The following is a 27,741-nucleotide window of genomic DNA, read 5'->3' on the forward strand; positions in this document are numbered from 1 at the left end:
GTACAGTCACTTGGCTAATAGACAAAATAATGTCCGCAAGAGCTTGTCGATAAGCTATTTTTTTTTTTTTTTTAATGCTGCAATGACCTCGGTCGTAGCCGCTTCCAAGGCTAACTTCTTTTCTGATGACATAATGCCAGTGGTTGTTCTTAATTAAAACTGTTTCCATTTGAACCTTCCAGGTATCAAGGTATTGTCATTAGTCAGTTTTTCGAATGGCTGTTAATTCAGTCATTTTGTTACGACTGGCAGTTCAGGAATCGAAAGCACGTTTTTCACAATTCCGTTTTTGCTGTGTTGCTGAATTGCAATCGCTGCTTTCATTTTGCTATTTGGGTTGCTCCTGGGCCCATAACCATTGTTGGAGATTTACAAAGCGAAAATTCCAAAAACATCAAAAGCATTTATTTATATAGCAACCGTAGACTGTAGACATTACAGTAAATGATTAATTAAGAACAGAAAATAAAACTAGGAACAGTAGTGGAAGGATCTTGAGTCATATAGAATACATGTTACATAAAAGTCTAGCGCATGCACAACTTTGTCAGCTTACATAACGGCAGATTTTACTTTAGGATGCGGGGGGGGGGGGTTAAGAAGGAGAAAATGAACATCGGTATCTAACATTTCATTTTTAATCTTTACTCAGTGAAAAAAAAATAATTAACAATGCTATTATGAAATTTCTTAGCTGTTTTCAGCATTTATATTAATATCATTTAATCATTTTTTTTATTTAAGTGAATTAGATATCTTAATTGATGTAAAACATTGTGATATAAAACTATTTGAAAGGTGAATATTCAGTTTTATTTTAGTGGTTGTTTTAATTTCTTTTGTGAACCTAACATTTTTATTTTACTTCTTTATTTATCATTTTCTTAATAGTGGTTCCATATTACTGAATTTCCTGGAATATTTGGCATCATTATTTCAAGTTTCTTACTTTTAGTTTTGTACCAAGAATTTTTTTCTAAAAACGTAAGGTATTGAAACTTCCTTCCATTCAAATATACTTTAATTTGATATAGTCAGTATTATAAAGGATAAATGTTTTATTCTTTTGTATCCAAAGAAAATTATTCTTATTCCCTTACTAGCCCCAAAGGTAAGTAGATGTCTACTCGGTTGTTATCTTTTTGAGTGCATTTACTTCATCGCAGTGAGATTTACTGTATTATTTTTCAGGTATGAATGATTACGTTTTAAGGTATTTATTCTTTTAAAAAAAAAAAAAAATATCCTCACCCTGACCTTTAAAACCCCCGATTTCAATTTCGCTACTTCTTAGATAGCTGAAATATTTATTAGAGAGTTGCGTTCTTCTAATTCAATGCTAATATGAAAATATATGTCCTTCTAGTTAATCAACATACATCATATCTATAATGTAAGTTTTTCTGAACTTTCTATATCATATCTGTTGATGCTGGTAATATTGACTGAAACATGAACTTTAAAATAAAGAGTAGTCATTGAACTTGAAGGCATAAAATTCTAAATCAAACGGAAGTCCCACACAGGTAATTGTGTGTCACTTTCAATCAAGCAATCAATTCATTGATGATTATATATTGGTGTGCAAAAAGCATAATAGACTCTGTAAAGATAAAGATGCTTTATTTCACAAGAAAACATGAAACACATGTAGAAAAACATAGCCTAAGTATTCTTAAGTCTATTATTAGCAAAAATCAACAACACACTGGCAGATGGCAAATCTATACTTATAATAAAGCTCAATGTGTGTGTCTGTGAGTGTGTGTGTGTTGGAGTTCTACATGCTAGACCATTTGAACTACAGCTAAAATTTGGCACATGTATACCTTGGAGGTCGAAAATGTGTACCTTGGAGCTATTTTTTAAAATTTTTAATCAGAAACTAAGCGAAATTTCGGCGTTTTTTCGTTTTAACTTCCAAAAATATTTTAGCACAAAAATGATTTTTACCTCCAGTTACAGTTGAAAAAATAATCTTTTCTACAATACTAATGTTTTACCCTATAAATTAAATTTTTATTTTTAATTAATTTTTAAAAATAATTTAACCATATTTGCGACAAAATAAAATTAAAATTATTACACAAACACGTCAGATGCACAAGGGGGGAAAAAAATCTTTTATCAAAGTGTAACCATCAGTTCAAATTAAAAAAATAAGTTAAATATTACTGCAGATTTAGAGAAGTGCAATTTTCAGCGCATGTCTGTATGAAATGAATTTAATAAGAAATATAATATTTTCTTAAAAAAAATGTGAGACAAATTTTCTATTTTCTTTTACAATATCTACATTATTGAATCAATAAATCAGCTTTACAATATCTACATCATATATCCTTTCAATTCAAGGCCCAACGGCTGATTTGTAAACCTTTAATAATAGAAATACATATGCCAAAATGAAGTAAATAATTATATTGTGTGTAATTTGTCAATAAATACTCTAATTTTAAATGTTTAGCCTTTATCTAGATCTTTTGCTCTTTGAATGAATCATATTTAACAAAATATTCTTGAGACACTTCATGGACACTCCCAAGGATGATACCTCGATCAGCGCCCAAGGTTTCTCAAGACTGATTGGCTAAAATTATAAAAATGTTGATTGTTCTAAACTATTCTATTGAAAACTTGGTGTAAAAGATATAAAAGTTCATTACTTATTTAAAAGTTGAAGTGTCAAGAATATTTCGCATAATATGATTCTATAGGACTCAAGGACTATATAAAATTTAGACTTCATAATTTTTTGAAGTATATCTTTAGACTTATTATTTCAAATTTTATTTTATTATTTCAAAGTATTGTTATTCACGTCATTCAAACCTTTTGAAAGTAAAACTAAAAACTGAATTTTATAATGAATCTGAGAAATTTCTGTAGAATAATTCTTGATTTATTAAATAAATTATGAAGATTATTCTGTAGTGCAAATGTTAAGTTCTCTTAAATGCTGAACTACTCTATTTTCAATACTCATATTTTTAAAAAATGCTTTGTTTTAGTAAAAAATGTTTTTATTAATTGCAGTTTAATCATATGCACTTTAATTGAAAGTGGTAATTTTACGGGAGCTGTCAGAAATTTAGAGAGATACATAATACGTTATAGCTTAAGGATTTTATAAAAGTATGAGTGAATTATATGACTATCAAAATTCGAAGCTTAAAAATATTTTGATGAAGTAGTCATTAAATGAAAATAAAATTAACGAGCTTTAAGATTAGCGAACCTGCTGGTCGCCAAAAGCGGCTAGTATAAATAATAAATTTACACTGAGTAAAAGAAGAACTGGCTGAGATTCCTGAAAGTGATGCCCAGGAATTTTCTCATAGTATCACTGACTATAATTTTATTATTTCTTCACTAACTGGTTTATAAATGAAGGTTTTTGTACAATACTTTTTAAGAATTGGCATGTGAAATATCATTTTTTTTTTACTGAAATATACTTACCTGATGAGTGTGTGTTTTATGAATGTATGTGACCTAATTGAATTGCTGATCTTTTTTTTTTTATTGAATTGTTAGTCACAATTAGCAACTATTTCGTTTATCAAGATAATTGTTGCTAAATTTTTTACTGAGATATTTTGTATATCTTAATCTTATTAGCTTCCTCAATAAAATATTTTTGAATTTCATATTTTGAAATCATATTATGAATCATATTATCAGAAGCCTTACACCATTCCGTTCATTGTGCTGAGAATTTTTCTAATTTTCCGTCTATATCTATACAGGATGTTTATAATTAAAATTGCGCTTTCAAAAGTCTGTAAAAAAAAAAAAGAATTATTGATCAGAATGATCTGATATTTCATCTGAGATCCATGAAGCCCTGGGAATTTGCTTTAAGGGGGAAAAATATACAAAGATTTCCTGTAGATGCTCGACTTAAGATGCTAATTAAAAGGCGACATGTTGCTGTGGCACTCTTTATTCTAAACCCATTCACTCTGAAAAGATGTGCCACAGCAGATATTTTTTTAAAAATCTTTTTTTAGCTATCCTTACGCTAAAAATCACAGAAGAAGCAAAAATGAAATCGGTTTTTAATTGTCCTTAGGCCAAAGTCCGTTAGAAAAGCAAAAATAAAATCCCCCCCTTTTTTTTTAACTGTCCTTAGGACAAAAATTGTAGATAAACCAAAAACTGATGAAACTTTCAAGAAAAGGAAGTCGGCGATAATATGTGTAAGAAATGTTTTAATATGCTGTTCACCGTTTTCGCTTACGAGATGAAAGTGCAAAATAGCATGTTCCATTACATATTGGAGTATTTCTGTGGAGATATTGTGAGTGTGTTGTATAATACGTATTTTCAGTTCATATAAGTTCGCATTCGGATCCCCATACATAAAATCCTTTAGATAACCCACAGCCAGAAGTCACAAGAGTTTAGATTAGGTGATCGTGACAACCAGGCTGTTGGGAAATGGCGATTGATAATTCCCTCGTTTCGAAAACGCACATTCAACAGTTGCTTCATTGGTGTTGCTATGTGCTCAGGAGCGTCACCTTGGATAAAAATAATACTGTCCACAGATCCATGTTGTTGCAGTGCTAGAAAAAGCTGGCTGTGCAAGAGATTTATAAAATTTAAAATTGACTGTACAGGATACAGGAGCTAAGGAACTAATCTTCTCGAAAATGAAAGGGCCAATGATAAATGCTGCCATAAACCTACGCCACGTAGTGACTTTTTAAGAATGAAGTGGCAGTGGTTGCATTTGGAATGGAGTCTCTCTTCCCCATATTCTGCAATTTCGAGTTTTGACAGAATCTTGGAGTTGGAAGTGGATTTCGTCTGTCCACAAAATGTTCCATGATCATGCATTGTTCCATTTGTTAAAGAAATTTCAAAGCGAAAACTTCTTGTTTTGGAAGACAGCTGGAAGCAACTCCTCAATATGCGTGATTTTAAATCGATAGCATTACAGAATGTTTCTTAAAATTTTACAAACCCTACTCATAGGCATATCTAAAGTTCGGGTTGATTCTTTTTGTACTGGTCTCCAAAGCATTGTTTGACGCTTCCTGCAATGGTGTTTCCACGTCCCCCACTGACATAAAAATAATTTCTTTCCTCCCTCTATCACATTTCACGACACATGAACCAGTCTCTTTTTATCAATCGTCTTCTTCTGACCGAATGCAGTTATCGGACCAGAGCTGCTTCATAAATCCTTTAATGTCTGGAATTTTTTCAATGCAGTTGCTGTGCATTCACCATTTTGGTAAAAATAGCTTCACAAGCAGAGCCCGATTCTTCAATGATAGAGTCATGGCTATCTTCTTACAACAGAATAGAAGGAACTGCATGTTCCCCGACTTTTTATCATGAGTGTAATGTGCAATGCACATGTCACACCTTTTAATTAGCATCTTTTGACAAATACAACACTATCTAGCGATCAGTTTTTGAACTATATACACACAATATTATGGGCGAAACAAATTCCTATTGTTTCACATATACTCAGATGAAACTTCTGACCAAGTTATTTTTTTACTGCCTTTTGAAAATACAACAGTAATTATAATCATCCTTATCTAATCATCATCGCTTTATATCATCCCTATTTAAAAATCGGCACTTTATAAAAAATTTTCCATAATTGCTTTATTTTGAATTTATACTTAAATTGTAAGTACAATAAAGAATTTTTTAAAATATGTCTTATACTAAAATTTGCTCAAAATGAAAAGGTAAACCAGATCTTCATATCTTGATCATAAATGATGGGGAGAAAAGGCAGAATGAAATATTAGTTGCAATGATAAAAAACGATTTGAGTTTCACTTTAACAATGAAATGTTTTTGTAAAACATTTTTAGAAATTAATAAAAGTAGAAAAAAAATTGCTATTATTGAAAACATAATCTGTTTGATTTTAAAATTTTGTGTATAAAAAAAATTTGGCTTAATATTTTAAGAAGTTATTGTAGAACAATGCCAAAATTTCTATTCATTATGAATCAATTAAAATTTCTAAAAGAAAAAAGAAATAACTTCAAGATGCACATTCCGACGCTCTTAGATACATACATGTGCAATGTGTTATATCTGTAAGTCAAATGACCTTACCTGTAGAATATCAATATATAAGCACAAAAACGCATATATTCATCTTTTATTTATACAGATTAACGATATCATTTGTATATTGTCAGATTATTGTTACTTAGATTTCATTAAAATAATGCAATATTGAGAACAGTCAATGATTTGTTAATTATCCTATTGTATTAAGTTCTTAATAATTATCAATTCTGATTAACTGCACATTTGTTAATTGTTATCTGTACATTTGTCTTGTATGATCGATAAAATATGCATAGCTTAATCTTATCTTATTTGTGGTCAAATCAAATTCAGTGGTTTCTAATAATATCTGTACACTTTTAAAATTTGAAGAAAAATTGCTGTAATCAGGAGTTGATTTCGAATATAAAATATTTTTTATAATTTTTTTCTTAATATTTTTATATTAAATTTGTAATTCCCCCCAAAAATCTATTTCATTTTATTTTTTAATAAAAATGAAAATTTAAGATGACAATAAAAGTGATTTAAATACTGAAAAATGTTTGAATAAATTTATAACTAAAATTGTCGTTTGCCTCTTTTTTTTCTTCTTATTTTTGCATTTTGATAACATTTAAACAATTGTTTGTTTTTAATCCCTGCTTACTTAATTTTGTGGTATTTCATCAGTTCCTGCTTCTGAAGAGAGCTATGACTTTTCTTGATTGGTGGTTGGCATAAAACATGACTTTTAGTAGCTGGCATGGGTTGTTGTGTTCTATACTTCTCTAAGTTTTATTCATGATTTTAGAATGTCTCATAATCATAAGGAAACAACAACAACAACAAAAAAAAAATGGTTATTTTCCATAATTGCAGAGATATATCATCTTGGCATATTACTAAATAGATAAATTTATTCCATTCAATATTGTAGTATGCGATAAAATGCTTTAAAAAGGGAAAATCGCTTTGAAAACAAGAAAAAGTGGGTCAGCAAAATTAATTCACTCTAATAAGAGATTTAAATTATTTGTATTTGTGTATTTAAAAAATTTATAAAAGCTCTTCTGTTTGGGGCTGTAAAGGTTGAATCAAAATGTTTTCTATTTTAAATTCGCTTGTAACTGTTTGATAAGTGCTTAATTCAGCTAGATTACCTTATTATTTAAACCAAATAAAAAAAAAATTCTTAGTGCAAAACATAAAAAGCTTCGATTTTCCTAAACAAGGAACTTAATTTCAAATTTCTTTGTTTAGCTTCGGTTATCTTCACAGTTTTTAGATGCTTTATTACAATTTATTTAATTTTCTAAATTTTAGATGAAATTCTAGAAGAAACTAGGAACCTAATTCAAAGGAAGTTTTTAAAAATGAAGCATGACAATGATGTGTATGTGCGCGCTCGTGTATGTTAATATACTCACAACTGGTACTGGTACTTTGTCAATATAATGATTCTGAGTCATCGAATTGAAATCTAATTAATTACAATACGAAGATGCAATAATAATATGAAAGCTAGTAAACTAGTAATAAGGAAGAATGAAGGTACATTGATACAGAAATAACTGACCTAAACGTTATAATATTTATTATTAATATGTTTAAATTCCTTTAAAGTATACAAATATTTTTGTAAAATAAATTTATTTCTTTTTGATTATTGATCCCCCCCCCTAAAAAAGTGTATTCTCTTAAAATATTTAATGAAGTATTGTTAAAGAAAAGTTATAGATATTACTTCAAGAAATTCTCATTCTGAAGAATTGATTTCTAATAATGGATAGAGCAACATTTCTTTAATATGTTAAAGTGTCCAAACACTTTGGGAATCTTTGTATTTATTCATTTACTGTTAATTAGTTTTGAAAAATCTGTTTTCATTCGGTGCATTGAATCTGAAGTGCATTCATCTAATCAGCATAATGGCTAAGTGATATTAAGAAAAAGATTTAATCATTTGCTCCACTTTGGATTATTTTATTTCTTATTTTTCTACTGTTTCTATGCTGTATTTAAGAAGATGAAGATCTAAATAATTATTTGGGGGTAAACATCTGTCTGCATTCATTCTAAGCAATATCATTAATATGAGAGTAAACAAGGCAGATGGTTTTTATTACTATGATAATATATCAATTTAAATGGGAAGCATTAAATACAAGTGATTATATTTATTAATCTCACTTTATAGTTTTTTTTTATTACCATATAAAAATGAAAAAGGTAAGTCACCAGTGTTTACGTTACAACGTTAAATACAAGTGGTTGTATCAGGGTTGCCACGCCACCGGGAGAACCTGGAAGACACGGGGAATTTAAAAATCGTCTTGATAAAACCAAAAAAATGCAAGGAAATTTTCGTAAAAACAGGGAAAATACAGGGAATTTTAAGTTTCTTAGTTATTTTTTCCCCATCTAAAAAATGCTGATCTCAAAAGATTACAATAAAAGATCGTAGTCATAACTTCCAAAAACGAAACAATACCATTCTTGATTGTGTAATGCGGAAACACCTATTTTCTCTCTTCTCTTTTTTTCTGTTTAGATCATTCCAGTTTTGATTGCAGCTAATGAGTGTGCACGAGACTTCTGTAACTGCGTGAAAGAATAGAATACATTTCTCTGGCGGGATTAGTAATATTCAATCTGCGAAAACAGCACGATGGTGTTTTATCTACCATATTTGAATTTAACGAGTGGTTTGTTTATTATTTGAGAAACCTTGAGCTTATTCAAAGTAGAATTTTTTGTAAAGAATTTTTTTTAAAACAATGAGCTGCTCAATATCCGTATTTAATATGAATTGAATGGATTAAAAAAATATCAATCCTGCATTTGCTGAATGGGTTCGACAAGTTCCGCAAAATCTGTTTGTTGCGTACTGCTCGCTTTCTAAAAAGATATTATGCCGAAAACGTCCGAAAATAAACCAACTTCGAACTTTTTAGTTTAAGAATAGTCATTTAAAATCGAATTTTTGGGGGCATTAAAACTTGTGTATTGGAAATATTTTTATTTTTATGATATATTGGAAATATTTTTACATATGCTCACTGAAAGTGAAATGGCTAAAAAATGTATGTTAGGCCATACAAAAATGTCGTACCTTAATTCTTACGGATTAGGTCCATTAGCTCCATGAAATTGATAGCTGAAAAATCTGCAGAAATTGGTACCCAGATACTTGAATATACAAAAATGAATAAATAAAAAAAGTAACTTTGCTTTGTAATGTTTTATGTTAAGCAATCATTAAATGGTTTATATCATGGGAGCAAAAATGCTTTGTTTTATTCCACCGAGTCCATAATTTTGAGTGACTTAGGAGTTAAGAATATGTGAGGTTATATACCCCCCCCCCCCTTGGTACATAAATTTTATCTTGTTAAATTCTAGATAATAAAGGAAGATTTTTTTTTCTGTATGTAAATATAAATCTTTTAATATGCTTTATTTTGAATAATGTTAAATTGTTGCTTTCTTTTCTTATTTTTTCCACTCCTTAAAACTATATTCCATTGTAACCAGCACGAGTGCTATTTTTGCATTTCCTCATATCTTGAATATATATATACAAGGTATTTTCCCCCAGATTTCAGTGGCAACCCTGTTGTATTTATTATTTCCTTTATAGTCTTATTTTGATTATCATATAAAAATGAAAAAAGGTAAGTTTTTAACTCATTTGCATTAATAATGTCCTCATATATACTCAATTTGCACTAATTTTCATGTCATTTTGATCAGTTCCATTCATGTTTATAATATTAGTTTAAATTGTTCATACGTATTCTTTTAGAAAAAAAATTTTGTGACAATTTTTATTAAGCTTTGTAAAATAAATTTTTTGATAATATTTCAAGCAGATGTGTCCAATTGTTTTTTTCCAGATGATGGGTTTTTTTTAATTCAATCATAATAATCTTTTTAAAAAAAATAACTGAATTTTAATAAATGATTCCTAGAAAATGAATTTTAACATAATTTGCAGTTGATATCAAAATTAAGGTAAATTAAATCAATTCAACATTTGTCAGCATATTATCTTAATATGTTGAATCTGATCCCACCAAGTAAAAATAATATGCATATTATTATGCATTGTAATATTTTTTTCAAACTGATTGTGTTCTGTTTCTTTTGGATTTAAGTGAATTTTATTGATTAATTTTGATTCTAATTGGCATGTATTCTGATGCTTATCATTTAATGATTTAATTTCACAAAAGATGGTTACCATGTGTTTTATTAAATTTTCATTGAAAAAATTTAATTCTATATAGATCTAAGGCAGTAAAACTCTTCATAAGCTATTAATTTTGACTTTCTCTGCATTATGCAATATAAATCAATGCATTTAAAATATTAATATATTTTATTAAAAATTAATTTAGTTTGCTTTTTATTCAATTGAACTTTACCATATAAATATATATATTGTCGCAGTTATTAAATTTTGCTAAAATAGCAGGCAAGCATTTTTCACTGTTTTAATTACTTCTTTTTGTTAATCACAAAAATTATGCACCCTATTGTAGTTTGCAAGTCTTTTGCAGTCTTTGTAGGCAGTCTGAACTTCAAAAATAAAAGATCACAAGTCCATGTCATTTCCACTATATATAATAAACCTAGTAAACATTAAATCCACTGTATGTCAAACATTATTTTGTTGTTGTATAGAAATTGGTCGAGAGAGGCTGCATTTTTATTATCAATCTTGTAATTTAATCATGGGCACAAAATTATATTTTGAAATAGCCCTCATATTGCTTCACAGTGGGATTGTAAGTATTTTGACAATGCATTTTTCCCTGCTATGTACCATTTTATTTTTCTTTTCTGTTTTCATCCGATATTCTATACTGCCAATAAATGTTATTACAAATTTTGCTTATGAAATTTAAACTTTTTAAAAGTAATAAAATTTATATTATAAAAACTGATTAAAATTATATCAGAATAATTAAATTATGTGCATTTTACAATCTTAGCCACATAAATTTGTGTTGTTTGAACATTCAAATTGAATTCTATTATAAAAAAAGAAAAAGACAATACTAAGAAATTATTCAGCAGCCTTTTAATTAAAATATTCAATTTTTATTACAAAAAATTATGTTCATTAGCTGATTTATTTTAATGTATTTGTCTTTTTGCAGTTTAAGTATGAACCTATCACATCTTCATCTGCTTTGAAGCTCAATTTAAAAAATAATTATGCTGTAGCATTGCATGTAGACAGAGTAAGTGTTCACTTTTCAATAAAGCTTGTGTTATCATATATGTTAAATATTTGACTAATTAACTAATTTTGTAGCTCATTTAATCTTTTTTATTTTTTGATTCAAACCACTTAAAAATTTTAATTCGTCATTTATTGTGCATCTTAAAATATTAAGATTTTTTTTTATTACAAAGATTGTTTTCATCAAAAGTTTCAAAAAAAAAAGTAATGTTTATTAAAATTGCATATTGTTATATCTTACATTATATTTATTATTTAATTATTTTCATTAAATATTTATATATTTAATACATTCTGCACCATTTCTTATCTTTCTTAATGATACTATTATGTAACATCAAGCTGTTTACATCATAAGTGTTACATCATAAAAGTCTATTTAATTCTGATGATGTGATACTTTTTTAGTATATATTTTGATTTGTATAATTTTTCTGAGACTGTTGTGAAATTTCATGATTAGTTGATCTTTAAAACTTATGTGTTTAATCAAGATGTGATTAGTTTTCATTCCTAAATTTTTTTAAATACACTGAAAAATAATGTAATTAGATCTATTTCATCTTTTGTACACTCTTATAAAAGATAAAAATTAGTACTTTCTCCATTAATTTCAATTATATACCCCATCTGATATCATATAAAATAAGCTGCTATTATTTATGGCAATCTTTGTATGACAAAGAACACTAATAAGACTCAAATGATATAATTATTTTGAATTGTAAGATGCTAAAAATCAAACAACTATATTTTGGAGGGCATTTTGGAAAAAATTAAAATATACAAATCAGAAAGATACTCATATTATGTAAATCCTATTGTATTGAAAAAAATTTTAACGATTAAAAATTTTAAAATGTTTGCTCCCATTGCTTACGTGCTAAGTTTCGTAGAATAATTGGACATGATATAAAATCTTATAAAAAAAGGTTGTCCCCCCCATTCCCCTCCCATTTGAGTTTCAAATTTTGCTTTGCTAACTCCTTTTCATATTAGATTTTATGGGAAAATGTTTGTTGAATGTTTTATGTTAATTTCAAGGAATTCAAGTAATATATCAAAGCAATTATTAATTCCAAAATTCTACAAATATACAGTGTGCAATAATAGCATATCAGCACAATCCAGCAATACCTAATTTCATTCTATGCATTGCATGAAATTATGTATTTTTGAATAAGCTAAACTTCCATAGAATTTCATATTGATACTTATTCATCTTTTTTTAGATCAGTTATAAAGTAGTGCAAACATTTTGTTTCTATTGTGCTTCTGTGTGTAGTTTTTAATGTATCCAGAAATTTCCAGATTCGATTATTTTAGCAGCATATTAGTAGAAAATACCCCCTCCCCCCTTTCTGCAGTATCTGATTTTTAAAAGAGGATTTAAATATTTTTTTTTCTTCCAGATAATGAAGTCTGTATTTCATGTCACTCGTCAAAAGCCTGCAAACAGTTCACTGCTAAAAGAGTGCTTAAAGATTATAAAATATTACATAGCTAATGATTTTGATAAAAATTATATTGATTTGTTAAATGGTTTATCTTCTAATTTAAGGTAAGTAAGAACTGCCTTTAAAATTTTTTTAAATTGTACTATTTCATTTCTTGTATCAAAATAAAAATTATTCGGTGCACTAAATTTTGGAATTGGTTAAAAATTTATATGCAAAAATTAATTAATTCTTATTTTCAAAAAAGAAATTTGATCAACAATTTATTCTCTATTTTTATTTTCTCATTTCAAAACTGAATTCAATGAAATAAATTTAAAATTGATTCTTAATTTTATGTCAATTGTTTTATTTATAAATGCCCCTGTGCTTTATATAAAATGGAGTATGCAACATGGCATTCCACCTTCAAGTAGTGATTTTATTAATAAACGAAAAAAAAATTATGAAAATAAATTTTTATTTCAGTTTTATTCTTTTAAATTGTCTTTCCATTTTTCTTGTTATGGGAGAAAATGGAGTCTAAAGTGAAATACTGCTTATGTATAAACTGCTTGCCGTTAAATTTTAGCCAATACTGCATTCTATAGCAAACTTCAGGTTTAACTACATGTCATTGGCCAATATAATTAAATTTTAATATTCCATCTTTGTTGCCTTTTTTTTTGCAGTTTATCACTAATTGCAATAAATAAGACATCTTTGAAATTTATGTGATAAATGACTGGCATGTGCACAATATATATATATATATATATATATATATATATATATATATATATATATATAATATTAAACTTTAATTTCAATTTAATTAATTTCCAAGATCTTATCTTTATTTAGCCCATAGTAACTTCATTCTAAAAATATTCTCTTATTTCGTGATCCAATTCCACTGTCTCTACTTAATTAATTCAAGAGAAGCTTTATAAAATTGCTGAATCGACTAAATGCCGACGACACATTCACACGCTCAGCGCGAAGGGATAGAAAACTGTCCAGTGAGCACATTCTTTTTAAAAGATTCCTGTGTTTCCCTTACTTGTGATTGACATGCGTCAGAAATCCCCATCAGAATCTTATCAATATATTAGCACTATGAAGAAATATTTTTCCTATCAAAATCTCATGTTATATAAGACTATGGATAATTTATTTCGCTTCGTCTTCTCCACTTCCGCTTTTGCGCCGCGCTGTGGTGGACATCCTTTGTCCGCGTCTCTGCTTGTAAATAATTATGCTTTTCCGATGAAGTAAAAAGAATTTTAAAATGTAAAATGTCTCATCTATGTCTTCAAACCTGCCTTCTGCTTCAAACAAAATAATGCTTATATACATAATAACATATTTTGGTTGAAGCAGACTGCAGGTTTGACAAGCAATGAAGAGACTTTTTTTATTCTCTCTTGGGAGACAATCATGATTTATTTACAAGAATTGCGCTGCACAAAAGCAGAAGTAAAGAAGGAACGAAACAAATTATCACTAGTCTTATATAACATGGGATTTCCGGCCACGCGCCAATTCAGTACACGTTTTGACCTTTGACACTTTGACAAGGGCACCGAAGGGATCACTTTTATTTGATACGTAGATTGATTGCGCAGTAATTTTTACACAGCTTCATACGTGGAATGATATCAGGAAATAAGAGAATATTTTACTATGGGTTAAATTAAGATAAAGTTTTGAAATTAATTTGGTTAAATTAAGAGTTTAATATATATATATGTAATATTATTTGTTGTGAAGCATGATGCAGTTTGAAGACAATGAAGATACTTTTAATTTCTTGACGTCGTTTTATTTCATTTTTTTTAATTAATCACAAAAATGCAATTTTGAGCACTGGAAATGGAGACTACGGCAGGCTATTTTTATATTGAGTTGATAATGTAACACACAAGTGATATTTTCGAAATTTGGGTGATTCAATCTGGCATTGGAGACCACTGACGAGTATTATATTGTGGTGATGATATAAAAAGGAAATTACGTCGAGATCGGGATTATTCAGCACAGGCAAGGAGCCAGTAAATTTTTATGATGACAAGGAGCCCCAACTCTTTGAAGATATAAGGAGCACGCACATGACGATATGGAGCACAAGCACAAGGGTATTAAGCAGCAGTGTCGGATGACGTCACAGGTTAGGCACGGTACCATCGACGATGCGGTAACATGACGGAATACAGAGGATTCAACGGGAAGTGGACCGGACCCTGGACTACGGTTTGCATGAAACGATGTGGCCGGAGGCAGCCGAAGGTGACGGCGATGAAAGAGCTTCGCCACGGTAACATCGCAGCTGGCGAACCTGGACCGAAGCAATCATCTTTGGAGCGCGGCGATGGCCTGGCCAGCGGATTTAATTTTAATTCTTTTAGTTCATTTCATCATTTTCCACAGGAAACTATCCTTGTCGACTTTTTAATATTACACACACACACACACACACACACACACACACACACACACACACACACACAGTTAATGGTTACGTAAAACTTTGCAGACAGCAACATGAATATAAGAAAAGCCTTTTACTAATTGGCACTTTCACGCTGTGAGAGTAATATATGAAATTATGTTTTTTGAAATTTTTGTTTTCATATGTGTATGTGTACATACAAACACATATATATACACGCATAAATATATACACACACACACATATATATATATGTATATACATAAACACACACATATATTTATACTCATATATATATATATATATAATATGCGCGCGCGCGCACACACACACACACACATATATATATAAGTAATGGCAATGTAGCCTAGAAAGTAATATAAAGCCATCGATCTAGTAGAAGGTTAATTACTGCTTTTCATTGAAGTGAACTATAGTGTTTCTACTAGATATGCAAGTGATGAGCAGTTCTGGATTGAAATCGAAGTTACTGGTGACTAAAGCACTTCACAGTGTTATCAAGGGTTACCTGAAGTCTGCGGCGAGAATGCTTTATTATACAGGATGTCTGTATTATGGGTAAAAATATTTAGTGCAGATTGGATAGAGACTGCGGGTTTGCTCCATACTTGTTAGTCATTCATTTTTCAACATCATAAGTGGTCTTCTTTCTTCTGACTATCAGTGGACTGTCCGGAAATTATCCATTGAAGTTTTGTTTAGCAATCAAACCTTGTGGTATATATTGAAGAAAAATCTTAAAATAAGGGAACTTCTCACTGGGTTTTACATCAACTCATTTACATACAGAAATGGCACTGATATTCACTAGTTGGTATCTTTCTCTGTAATAAAGGAGAAACATTTCTGCATCATATTGTTTGCATTGATGAGACCTGAGTTTGAGCTATGAGCATAAATTAGTGACAATCTAATCATCACTCAAGCTTGCTATGTCCACAGAAGTTTCTTCAGAAACTTAACCAGGTGAAGATTGCTGATTGTGGCATTGAGTTACAAGGGTGTCATTATCAAGCTTGCTGTGTCTCAAGGAGGAACTATCAATGCAGACTACTATTTCTGACTTCTACAACATCATTGGCACCCATCTGTTTAGCACAAATGTTCATGTTTATTGTGGTACAGTCTCCTCATCTTTTTGCATGGCAGTACTCGTGTTACACAAGCTGTAAATGATCTTTTCCGATGATGGATGTAGAAGGTGAAATACCCTCTGTACTCACCTGACATGAGTCTCTATGACTACAACCACTTTCTTAAATTTAAAGAACCTGTTTGAGACACCCAATTTCCTGACATGTCATCTGTGAGCTGAGCAGTGGACGTTCCATCACTGACATGAAAAAACAATCCCTTGTCAATGATATCCTGCAGTTTCTTAACATCCAGCAAAAGGTATAAGACTTTGCTGGTGATTATATTGAAGAAATGTAATGTAATTTTGCTTGTATGTTTCTTAAAAAATGTTCTTCATATATGTTTGTATTATTTTATTTACAACCCTCATATACATTTTATTAAGATTCAAAATTTTAATTATTTTTATTCTATATAATGAGTTTGGTTCATTTATCAAGGGGTTGCATTCTTTTTTGCCATTTGTTATGATTAAAAATTTTTTAGAATCTGAATTTCATTTTACTTGTATAAAATCTTTACATGTTTCAAGAGTTCTGTCAAAGTATTATTTTCATGAATTTTAATATTATTACAGTGCTGAAAAAAAATGAATATCAGTGAAAAATTTATAAGATTAACCATTTAATCAAAAATATATATTATCGATTATTATTTTTTGAGATATTTAAAATTTTGTTTCCATGAAATATGAATGTTTCATGATTCTTCTATCTTAGGTTTTAGCAATTAAATTCAAATATAATTAATATTAAAATGCAGTTGCTTGTAGCATTTTGTATTTCCATTTAAGCATTTGTTTATCCAGACAATATAAATAAACATTGAAAATTGATATGTTTCATTTTTCTGCATATAAAAGCAAAATGCTGAATTTTGAATAAAAAATATATAATAAATATTTTAAATTAAAATATATACTGTAAACATACAGATTTATATTGTTCAATATCAAATCAAAACCACACATCCATATAAAAGTAAACTTTTTATTTTTTATTTTTTGTTCATAATTTGGTTGGTATCCAAAACTGGTTAGGCAGGATTTTAATAGGTTGTCTTTGTTTTGTTTACATGTAAATTAAACATATAAGCATTTTACTTTTTCTTTTCTTTGGTAGCTTGAATTTACCTAGTGAAAGAATAGAAATTTTTATCCCTGAGTATGATGTCATGAAGCCTTTGGATACCCATATATTTCTGTTAGTGGCAATATTAGGTATGATTTGGTTCATTTCTTAGGTATTTGTATATTAAATATATGCCCTTATTAAATTTTAGACTTAATTGTGTTATTTTTAAACAATACAGATCTTTGGCAATTAATTGCTACATGTGGTTAATACACAATTACCATTTTTTTTATATAAATTGTAATGTCAATATTTTATGATATGGATATAAAGAATGAAGAAATTTATTTGTTTTTGACTCATAAGATTTCACAATATCTTATTGTTAAACAAATTCATTAAGTATTTGTGATATCTGTTTCATTGTTTAATCTACTATTTGGATTAGTTATGTGCTCTTATTTTTATCAGTATGATTTTTTATTAGAATTTTTAGTATTTGTGTAAACGAAATCATAAGAATCATTATGAAGTTTTTCTGTTTTTAAGTGCTTTAAAAAAATTCTAATTTTATTTTATACAATATCATGAATTCTGTAAGTTTTTCAGTTGGATAAAAGCAGTGTAAGGAATTTTGAAATATACAATTAGATTATTTCTATAGACTTTAATTATTTGTAATTAGTTCCCTTTGGCCACTAATGGTTCACTAAGACTAATGATTGCTAAAAATTTAAATATTTTCTGTAACTTGGTCTTAATAGCATCAGCACCAAAATTTATTTATATTCCAAATAACACCATTCCTTCAATGAACTAGGCATTCCTGTAATTTTTTGTCTGTATTTTTATGCTTACAATTATCCCCCCCCCTCCCCCAAGGGCACTAGGAAAAAAATGTGAATGAGAAGCTTCCGGCACTGTAGTTGTTTCTTAACACCCTGGTGGGTGTAAAAATGGTATGAGATTAGTTATTTCCTATTGATGACAGGATATGCTTAATACAGGATGAGTTGTATTGTGGAAGGTGATGGCCTTTAAGGCTCAACCATAATTCCTACAAGTACTGTCGTGATGTTCTAGTCATTCAGATTTATCCGAATACCTTCAGGTGTGGAAGAGTTTCCTTTTGTGGTTATATTTAAATTTTATCACTGGAAAGAGCAACAGAATTTAAACCGATATGATGTAGCATTTTCTAATTGATTAAAATTTCAAAGAAATAGTTTCAAAGTGCAAGTTTTCATCCTCGAGAGTATGTATATGAAATATTTGAATGAATGTGACATACAAAGCATTAAGACAACACTGTCTTAGTTAAGTTCTTTTTATAATGCACCTGAACCTTTCTGATGGAAATAGACTAATAGCTTCATAGTGCTATTAAAAACTTAAATATCCTTTTGATCTATCTTCTAAATTTCATGTCACAATATAATCTATTGGAAATTAACTAAAAAATATTTTTTTAAAAATTGCAAAAATTCCAAAAATTTTCAAGATTATTAAATTTATTATCATTAAAAAGGCAATTGTTTTAAATGAGTTTTTGTGCAATAATATTTTCAGATGTTATCACAAAAAAGTGCCAAATTTCCTCCTTTCAATGTATATATGTTCCAAAATTGTTAATTTTAGGCTAGCTTGTAGAACTCCAAAATACATGTGCACACACATTCATCTTTATTATCAATATAGATTAAAAATGAAACTTGGGATGATTCTCTTCATTTACAAATATTCTGGGGGATTAAATTACTATTTAAAGTATGTAAAATACTTTTTCATTTACTCTATAGAAGCTGAATTAATTTTTATTAATATTTCTTTAATGAAATTATATGCTAAAATAATTTAAGTGTGATAGTATGGCACAGTGATATTATATTATAAATTTAAATGTGTTTTGTGATGAAATTTTTTTAAAATTGAAACAATAAAACAATCCTTTTATATAATATATTTGAAAATAATAATAAAAAAAAATCATCATTTTCTAATTTTTTTTAACAAATTTATTTCAGCTATAGCATCATCATTCCACCCTGATGATCTAGATGAAAATGGCGTGACTTTTGAACAATGCATAATGTATTACACAATTCACGGCTTCCGTGGAGAAATTTCTCGCACTTCAGACGAAAAGGAAATGGATCTCTTCATCATAGTTGATGCCATTAACAGTTTTATTTGCTCTCTTTCTGGTTCTGATCTAGAAATTACATCATGTGTCGAAAAAAGTCTTAAAGCTTTAGAAATATTCGTGAAAACTTCTGAAACAATCATGGGGAGTAAGGTAAAATATTACATTTTGTTTATTATACACTGAAGAGCCAGAAAAACTGTTATAGCAGGTCGTATGCAAACAATGGAACTGTTCAACCAATCAGCGTAACGCGCTGCGGTCGAGAGTGTGTATATAATACAACAGTTGTCTGTGGAGGCTATTACATCGATTCTTGCTGTTACAATGGCAGGTTATCAAGATTTATGATATTTTCAACGGGGACTAATCGTCGGCGCACGAGAGATGGGCACAGCATTTTCGAAGTAGCGATGAAATTTGGATTTTCGCAACGGTATACTGCGAATATCAAGTTTCCGGCAAAATTCCAAATCTCCGACAGCGGTACCCCGGAAAAAGACCTTGACAGAACGGGATCATCGACGGCTGAAATAAATCGTTACACGAGATAGACGTTCAATACTTAATCAAATTGCTGCGGATTTGAATGCAGACCCAACAAGTGTCAGCGTACGTGCTACGTACCGTAATTGATATGAACTTTCGCAGCCGTAGACCATCTTGTGTACCATTGTTGACTCAGCGGCACGAAGCTTTGCGCCTTTCCTGGGCTCGCCAACACCGTCATTGATTGGAAATGATTGGAAAAAACGTTGTCTGGTCTGCCGAGTCAAGTTTCCATTTGTATCGGGCGGATATCCGTGTACGTGTATGGAAGAAACCCCATGTATGAATGGATCCCTCATGCATACAAGGAACTGTTCAAGTTGGTGGAGGATTTGTAAAGGTATGGCGCGTGTGTAGTTGGCATGAAATGGGACTGTTGATACGTCTGGACTGGACCGTGACAGGTTAGCGGAACGTTAACATCCTTTCTGATCACCTTCATCTTTTTATGTGCTGTATGTATTCTGATGAACGTGGACAATTCCAACTGGATAATAAGACCACACAGGTCTACAGTAGCTACCAAGTGGCTTGAGGAGCTCTTTTCTGAATTTCGTTCCCTCTCTTGGCCACATAATTACCCTGACATGAACATTATCGAGCATATCTGGGATGTTCTGTAACATGCAACCTTTAGAAGAACTCCACCACGTAGCACTCCCATGGCTTTGTGGACTGCCCTGCAAGGAATCATGATGTGATCTGTCTACAGAATATTTTTACAAATTAGTTGAATCCATGCCATGCCGTGTTGCGGCACTTCTGCGTGCTCGTGGGAGCTCTACACGATATTTAATTGGTGTACCAGTTTTACTGGCACTTCAGTGTGTGTGTATATATATATATATATATAATATAATTTAATTTATTCCTAATTTTTTAGCCTAATTCAGCCCATGTCAAAATCATTCTAAAAAAATTATCTTATTTCTTTCTTGATCCTATTCCACTTTTTCTTTCTAATTAATTTAACTGAAGCTTTCTTTAAAAAAATGACTGCGTCAGTGGTTCCACGTGCCGAGTGAAGGGATCCTTCTGTTTCTCTTGTCAAGGAGGTCGCCACATGTGAGAAATTCCAATCATAATCGACACGTGTCAGAAGTCTCATGTTATATAAGATCAGGGATAAAATGTTCAGTTGGCCTTCATTTTTTGCTTTGAGTTGCTCTGTGTTGTATGTGTATTCGTCGCTCCTGGTTGTGAATAATGCGTACTTCTCTGGGATGAAATAAAACGACGTCAAAAAATCGAAAATTTCTTCAATATCTTCGAAACTACCTTCTGATTAGAAAATTATATGCTTACACACGCGCGCGTACACACACAAACACTTAATTTTTTTAAAATTATTTTTAAAAGCAGAAGGCAGTTTCGAAGACAGTGAAAACACTTTGCATTTTTAAATTCGCTTTAATCCAGCCCGGGAAGCAAAGGCCGTGGTGACCTGGTGGTAAGGTCTCAGCTTGTGAGAAGTAGGGTTTTAAGTTCGAGACCCGATTCCACAGAAGAATCGTCGTGTAAGGGGGTCTGTTGCATGTTAAATCCTCATGCCAGACGTCCTCCCGCTGGTGTGTGGCATGGAGAGGGGGGTGCCAGCTCATTTCACAATTACGAGGTTCATCCCAAAATAGCCCTAGTGTTGCTTTACAACGGGACGTTAATATAACTAAACTAAACCAGCCCGGCATGCATATTTATTTACAAAAGGCGCGGACAAGGCACGTCCCCTCACAGCAACAGATTAAGCAAGAGAAGACAGAAATAAGTTATTCCTGGTCTTATATAACATGAGATATCGATAGAGAAAATATTTTTTCGCAGTGCTAATATACTATTAAGATTCTTATAGGATTTCTGACACTTGTCAATCACAAGCAAAGGAAACACAGGGATCTTTTAAAAAAGAATTTGTTTAGATCAGCATTTTTTTATCCTTTCACTCGGAACGTGGGAACCGCTGACTAAAGTATTTTACAAAGCTTCTTTTGAATTAATTAAATAGAAAAAATGGATTGGGATTAGGAAATAAGAGAATATTTTAGATTGAATTAATATGGGCTAAATTGAGCTAAAAATTAAGAAATTAATCAAGTTTAAATTAGATTTTAAAATATTATATATATATAATCTTATTTTATGCTTAATACTTTGTTCATTTGCTTTAGATATGGGAGCTCTCTCTTTTTGAGCAGATCTGGAAAAAGTTATTCTGCCTACTATGCCATGAAGAAAAATGGCATGTCCAAATATTTATGTAAGTAAAATGATTTAATTTGTTTAACGTGATGCATCTTTTTCTTGGTGATTTATACTTTGGCATGCATTTTTACTTTTAAAAATATTCTATATTTTCATTGTTCTCTTTTGTATATTAGTAAAAGTTATTGGCTTGTAATGTTTCTGTTTTCTCAAGATTGCAAAACTTATGATTTTAAGCTTTTTATTTACATTTATCATATTATAGCTATTAAATATTTTTGATGTATTACTATACTATATTCATTTACTTACTGCATAAAAGTCTTTGATAAATGAATGCTTACAACTCTCAGAGCTTAGCATTACCATATACAAATATAATTTGATCTTCTTACTCTTCTTCTTGCTGCAATTGCTTCTTTTACAAAATAGTTTTCTGGGGTGAAAATGTATAGAAGTTTAGAAAATAACGCTGTCATCTTTGGCAGTCAACCGTTTTGCCGTGATTTTTGCCTCTATGAAATTTCAATTTAATTTTTTCATCATAACTTTAATTTAATAGCTTCCTGAGCGAAGTATTTTTAAACTTAAATTTTGATAATCTTGTTACTATTCTTTTTATTTTGGAAATCTTTTGCAGTTATATTCATTAAACTATAATTTTACTTATATTGTACAGTGTTCTTGAAGCTCTGTATTTGACAAAAATAATAATAATAAAAAATAAATAAATAAAAATAAAAACATATAACCTTTAAGCTTCGGGAGTCCAAACTCAGAAAAGTTATTTTGAATATGGGCTTTCATTTAGAAAAGCTAGAAGATGCTCTCCCCTTCTTTTAAAAGTGATTGTTGGAAATAACATTTCCGATTTCGACCACCCGTAGTGGTAATTGGCCATCTGTCCTCTCTGTCGTTACCAGGTTGCTTTTTTGCGGTTTTACCATGTCTGAACCCTAGAAAAAGCTTTTTGTCGCAGGTTTTTTTTTCTGAAGCATTAGTTTACTAATTCTGTAGGAGATATTATTGAATTAAATATTATGACATGAAATAAATTGTAAATAGGATAACTGCTCTATTGTTATTTAGCACTTTAAACAAAATATTGTCAATTTTTCAATCATATTTGTAATTAAATAAATTTCTCAAGCATTACTGAAGCTGTACATTTAATTCTTATAAAGCTTGAACACATTATTGTGAATTTTATTTTGTTATTCTTCTAACTCATCAACTTTGATAAAATGTGACGATTTCTAAGACCTTAATTGTTTATATTTCCTTTTTAAAAATATTCCCATTTCTTTGTGCATAACACAGATAACAATCATCTACTTTTTTGTAGATTAAAGTATCTTTCAATGCTTTAGTGTTAATATATTGCGCTTGCAGAAATCGAATATAATTTTTATTCCTAACATAGTTCGAATGGTTTTTAATATAATTACTAGTAACGTTTTCCTATTCTATTGTCGATTCTTACAATTTATAGTGTTTTTTTTTTCTGAGAATTTCAATTACTCATTGCAGTGTAGTGTTTTTGAAAACTATGCTCAATTTTGCAGACAATAAATACCTGAACTATAACAAAAATTTATTTTTCTGCAGAAAAATTTATTAACACATTGTCAATCACCAGATTTAAGATAATTAATTTTTTAAAAGTAAGATTAGATATGGTTTACTTAGAATTCGATGCATAAGATTACATTACGATAATATTACGCTAAAAAGAGGTTAACACAAAAAGTAAAAAAAAAAAAAAAAAAAAAAACTTAAAACAATATGTATGGCATTCTAAATGATCAGTATTCCTTATTAAATACAAGTTTTACTAGCAGCTGATTTAGATTATCTTTCAGAAATGCTTCAAATAATCTAGAATTCCTGACTTTTTTATGCTGCTATTTTATTGTTTTATTCCACTACAAATATTTCTGGAATGATTTAAGTGTCTAGTAACTTCTCAATGGATTGAAATGAAGGTATAAAGATTTTAATGTTTCTCTTCTGATATAGAAAAACTACTAATTATTATTTTTACAACCTCCTTCAATATTTTAAAATTAGAATTATAACTTTTAATGAATGTTTAATTATAAATTATTAAATCAATCGATTTCATAAATTATGAAAAATAATGGTGAAATCGACAGCTTAGTTAAAAATCAAAACCGAAATGTATTTTGAGCAGGAATATATTCAGTTCAAGTATTAAAATTTAAAGCTGAAAAAAAATATGGTGGGTCGTTTTAATACTGTGTTAGACTAATACATAAGTGACTGGTGAAGTATATATGTCCAAGGCTCCAATAACGGGGGGGGGGGGGGTAAGCATCAAGACAAAACAAAATGTTTTGTCACTTTTCAATGTAAAATATAATGACAGAGTGGAAAAAAAAAAAAAAAAAAAAAAAAAAAAAAACTAGGTTCCATTTAGTTTTTCTGCATCATTTGTGACGAATGGGAGCGAAGAAGTAACAATTTGTCTATGGTGCCGTTTACCTTCATAATACCATTTCGTCAGAAATGAAGCTTCAAGTCATTCTTCTTGTTCAAATGATTAGTAAATTGCTTCAAGTAAATTCTTTTTTCAAATATTTAGACAAATGGATGGGCCCAACTATAACCATATATTATTATAAAGTTACAAAATTATATTAAGTTAAAAATTAAGGAATTTATTAAGTTAAACAAAATTTAGAAACAGGGGAAAAGTCGAAAGTTTACAACGAGTATTTCCCACAAATGAAATTATGCAAACTCATTCCATACATCTTAGGAATGTTACTTAAAAAAATGTCGCCAAAGCAGGGTTCACAAGACGTACTAGCACCAACAGTGATTATAGTAACTGCTGGACGAAATCTCTTGATCCTAAGGGGTGCAACAGAAAAGGGAAGGGATTTTACGAGGCAATTAGGGTTAAGCTGTAAAGTTCAAGTGAGGGAACTAAATTGAAACTCGTTGCTGGTACAGCAGTTGTACCGAGCCGTAAGGAAAGGTAAAAAAAAAAAAAAATCTGGTACAACCGTAATCGGCCGTAAGCTAGAGGTTAATGCACTAAATGAAAAAAAAATAGCAAGTTTAAAGAGCCATAATATAAAAGTGATTAAAAATGTGTTAACTTAAAGAGAGTTTATTAAAAGCATGTTTTAAACTGAAGCCTATTTAACGTTGGAAAATCAGCAGTGGATATGAATACTCAGGATGAAATAGTAGAACCAACAATAAAAATGATTTGAATTTCTTTGAAACAATGAAAACTAAGTATAGTTTGCAACAATATACATATATGTGTGTGTGTGTGTGTGTGTGTAAATAATATTTTTTATAAAAAAAAATCTATTTAAAAGTTATCATAAAAATGTCAAAATTTAGCTTAATTTTTAATTGATAATAATTTGAAAAAAAAAAATGTTTTAAGCGGCACATTATCTTCCAAACTATATCTGAATTAGATTTGTAGCTCTTTTCCTAATGGTTCTGTCTTGTAGACCACCAGTGTGCAGACATTCATCTTTATTATTAGTAAATAAAATTCTGTTTGAAATAGCCATCAAAATGTTTGTATTTTGTAACTGATATATTATTTTTTTGTAATTATTTTTTTCTGTATACCATTATTCCTTTAATAAGCTGCTGGTCGTATTTGGATTTTTTTAAAAGTATTATGATTCTGCCAAGATATTAATAAGCTAAATCTTAAAGATGAAAGAAATTGATATATTCAGTTTCTAATATTTTACTATATTTAGCTACAAAAGGAAGACAAAGGAGATTTTTTTACTAAATGGATTTAGATAAGATTTATTTATAAATTGAACCTTCTTCCATCTTAAGCATGAGATATTATGGGTAACTATAACTAATATAAAGTAACATAAACACATTTGAAAAAATATAACAAACATAAACGAATTAATTAATCAAAGTAAGAAATTTAAGATTAGAGGAACAAAAAAAAAAAAAAAAAAATGATTATAACAATCCACTGAAAATAGAAATCTTATTATCAGACAAAGAAAAATAAAGAAAAAAAATATGATTATAACGGTCCACTGAAAATAGAAATCTTATTATCAGACAAAGAAAAATAAAGAAAAAAAATATGATTATAACAATCAACCCAAAATAGAAATCTGATTATCAGAGAAAGAAAAAAATATATACATAATCATAAGAATCTATCCAAAACAGAAATATAATTATAACAAAGCACCTAAAACATAAATATAAATTATTAGAATCAACTGAGCAAAGATTTTTCCAATAAATTTTAATCTTTTACCAATTTTTGCCAGTATGTGTGAAGCAATGCCCAAAAGATTCAAAATGCCGAAGTTCTTTGTAGATTATTGTTATTAAGGAAGTATCAGATGCTTCATTTAAATTGTATAATAGTAATTTAGTACCTTTCAGTATCTTGTTTAACATTTGATTGCTAAAATAATCTCAATACTTCACTTCTCAATGCTACTTGATTCTATATAATCCATATTTATTGTCATATTTGCAATAGCATTCTTCCTTTTTCTTAAACAAAGTTTCCTGTTAATTCACTATCTTTTAATATGATGAAAAGTTTGCTAGCAACAAATTACAATAGAAAGTATTTGTAAAGGCATATATGTGAGCCTGAGGTAATAACTATAAGTTCCATGAAGCTTACACATACATTCAGGATGTTTAAGAGTTTAAATAAAAGAATTTCTAATATTGGGTGCATTTTCTCCCTATAGTAAAGATTAGATTTTGTTAATTTGCACGAAATAGGTATATAATTTAGATACCATAAATTGTAAAAATATCACTTTCTTTATAATTTGTCCCTGAATATAATTATTCTGTTTCAGATGCAAAGCAATGGAAATTTTTATCAATAAATGTCCAACAGATTGGAAATGTAATCATCTTGCTGACTTTATTAAGTACTCATTGCATTTAATGGAAATTGCAACTAATCACTACTCACTGGATTATGCTGTTTGTATTTTTGTTAAGTAAGTACGGAATTACTTTTTGTGATGTCATATTTTATCTAATTTTTAGTTTCTCAATATGACTATTCTGATTATTATCATTCATATTCATGGCTTTTTGTTGTTGCATTGAAATTTCTTGTATAGTTTCTGAAGAAATAAGAGAAACTAACTGAAATTTCATATTTCTTTAATATTTTATATAATTTTAATTTTATTTTCAGGAATACTCTGCCCCTTACTTTTTCAATAATCAAAGAAAACCCTGAAAATCTGTTGATTCCAATTTTAGAAATATCTGTAACATACATATTTTCTATTAGTGAAACAGTGAGAAATCAGGTAGGGTTTTTAAGACTTATTTTTGTTGCTTATATTTATATTTTGAATTTTTTAAACAAGTATTTATCTGATAAATTGTTTTATTAGAAAAAAAAATGCTACAATATAAATAAAATTAGA

At 29.3% G+C, this 27,741-nt stretch overlaps 1 protein-coding gene across 1 annotated transcript in view; it reads left to right on the forward strand.

The window, feature by feature from the left end:
* The window catches only part of LOC129958804 (uncharacterized), a 269,909-nt gene that overhangs the window by 96,892 nt on the left and 145,276 nt on the right, over window positions 1–27,741 (forward strand). Inside the window, exons 26-32 of the mRNA XM_056071493.1 lie at window positions 11,202–11,285; window positions 12,700–12,848; window positions 17,455–17,552; window positions 19,431–19,702; window positions 22,264–22,352; window positions 27,154–27,300; window positions 27,504–27,621. Coding sequence (XP_055927468.1) covers window positions 11,202–11,285; window positions 12,700–12,848; window positions 17,455–17,552; window positions 19,431–19,702; window positions 22,264–22,352; window positions 27,154–27,300; window positions 27,504–27,621 — 957 coding nt within the window. The remainder of the gene's footprint in view (window positions 1–11,201; window positions 11,286–12,699; window positions 12,849–17,454; window positions 17,553–19,430; window positions 19,703–22,263; window positions 22,353–27,153; window positions 27,301–27,503; window positions 27,622–27,741) is intronic.

This window comes from Argiope bruennichi, chromosome X1 (genome assembly GCF_947563725.1).
Source record: "Argiope bruennichi chromosome X1, qqArgBrue1.1, whole genome shotgun sequence".
Classification (NCBI taxonomy): domain Eukaryota; kingdom Metazoa; phylum Arthropoda; class Arachnida; order Araneae; family Araneidae; genus Argiope; species Argiope bruennichi.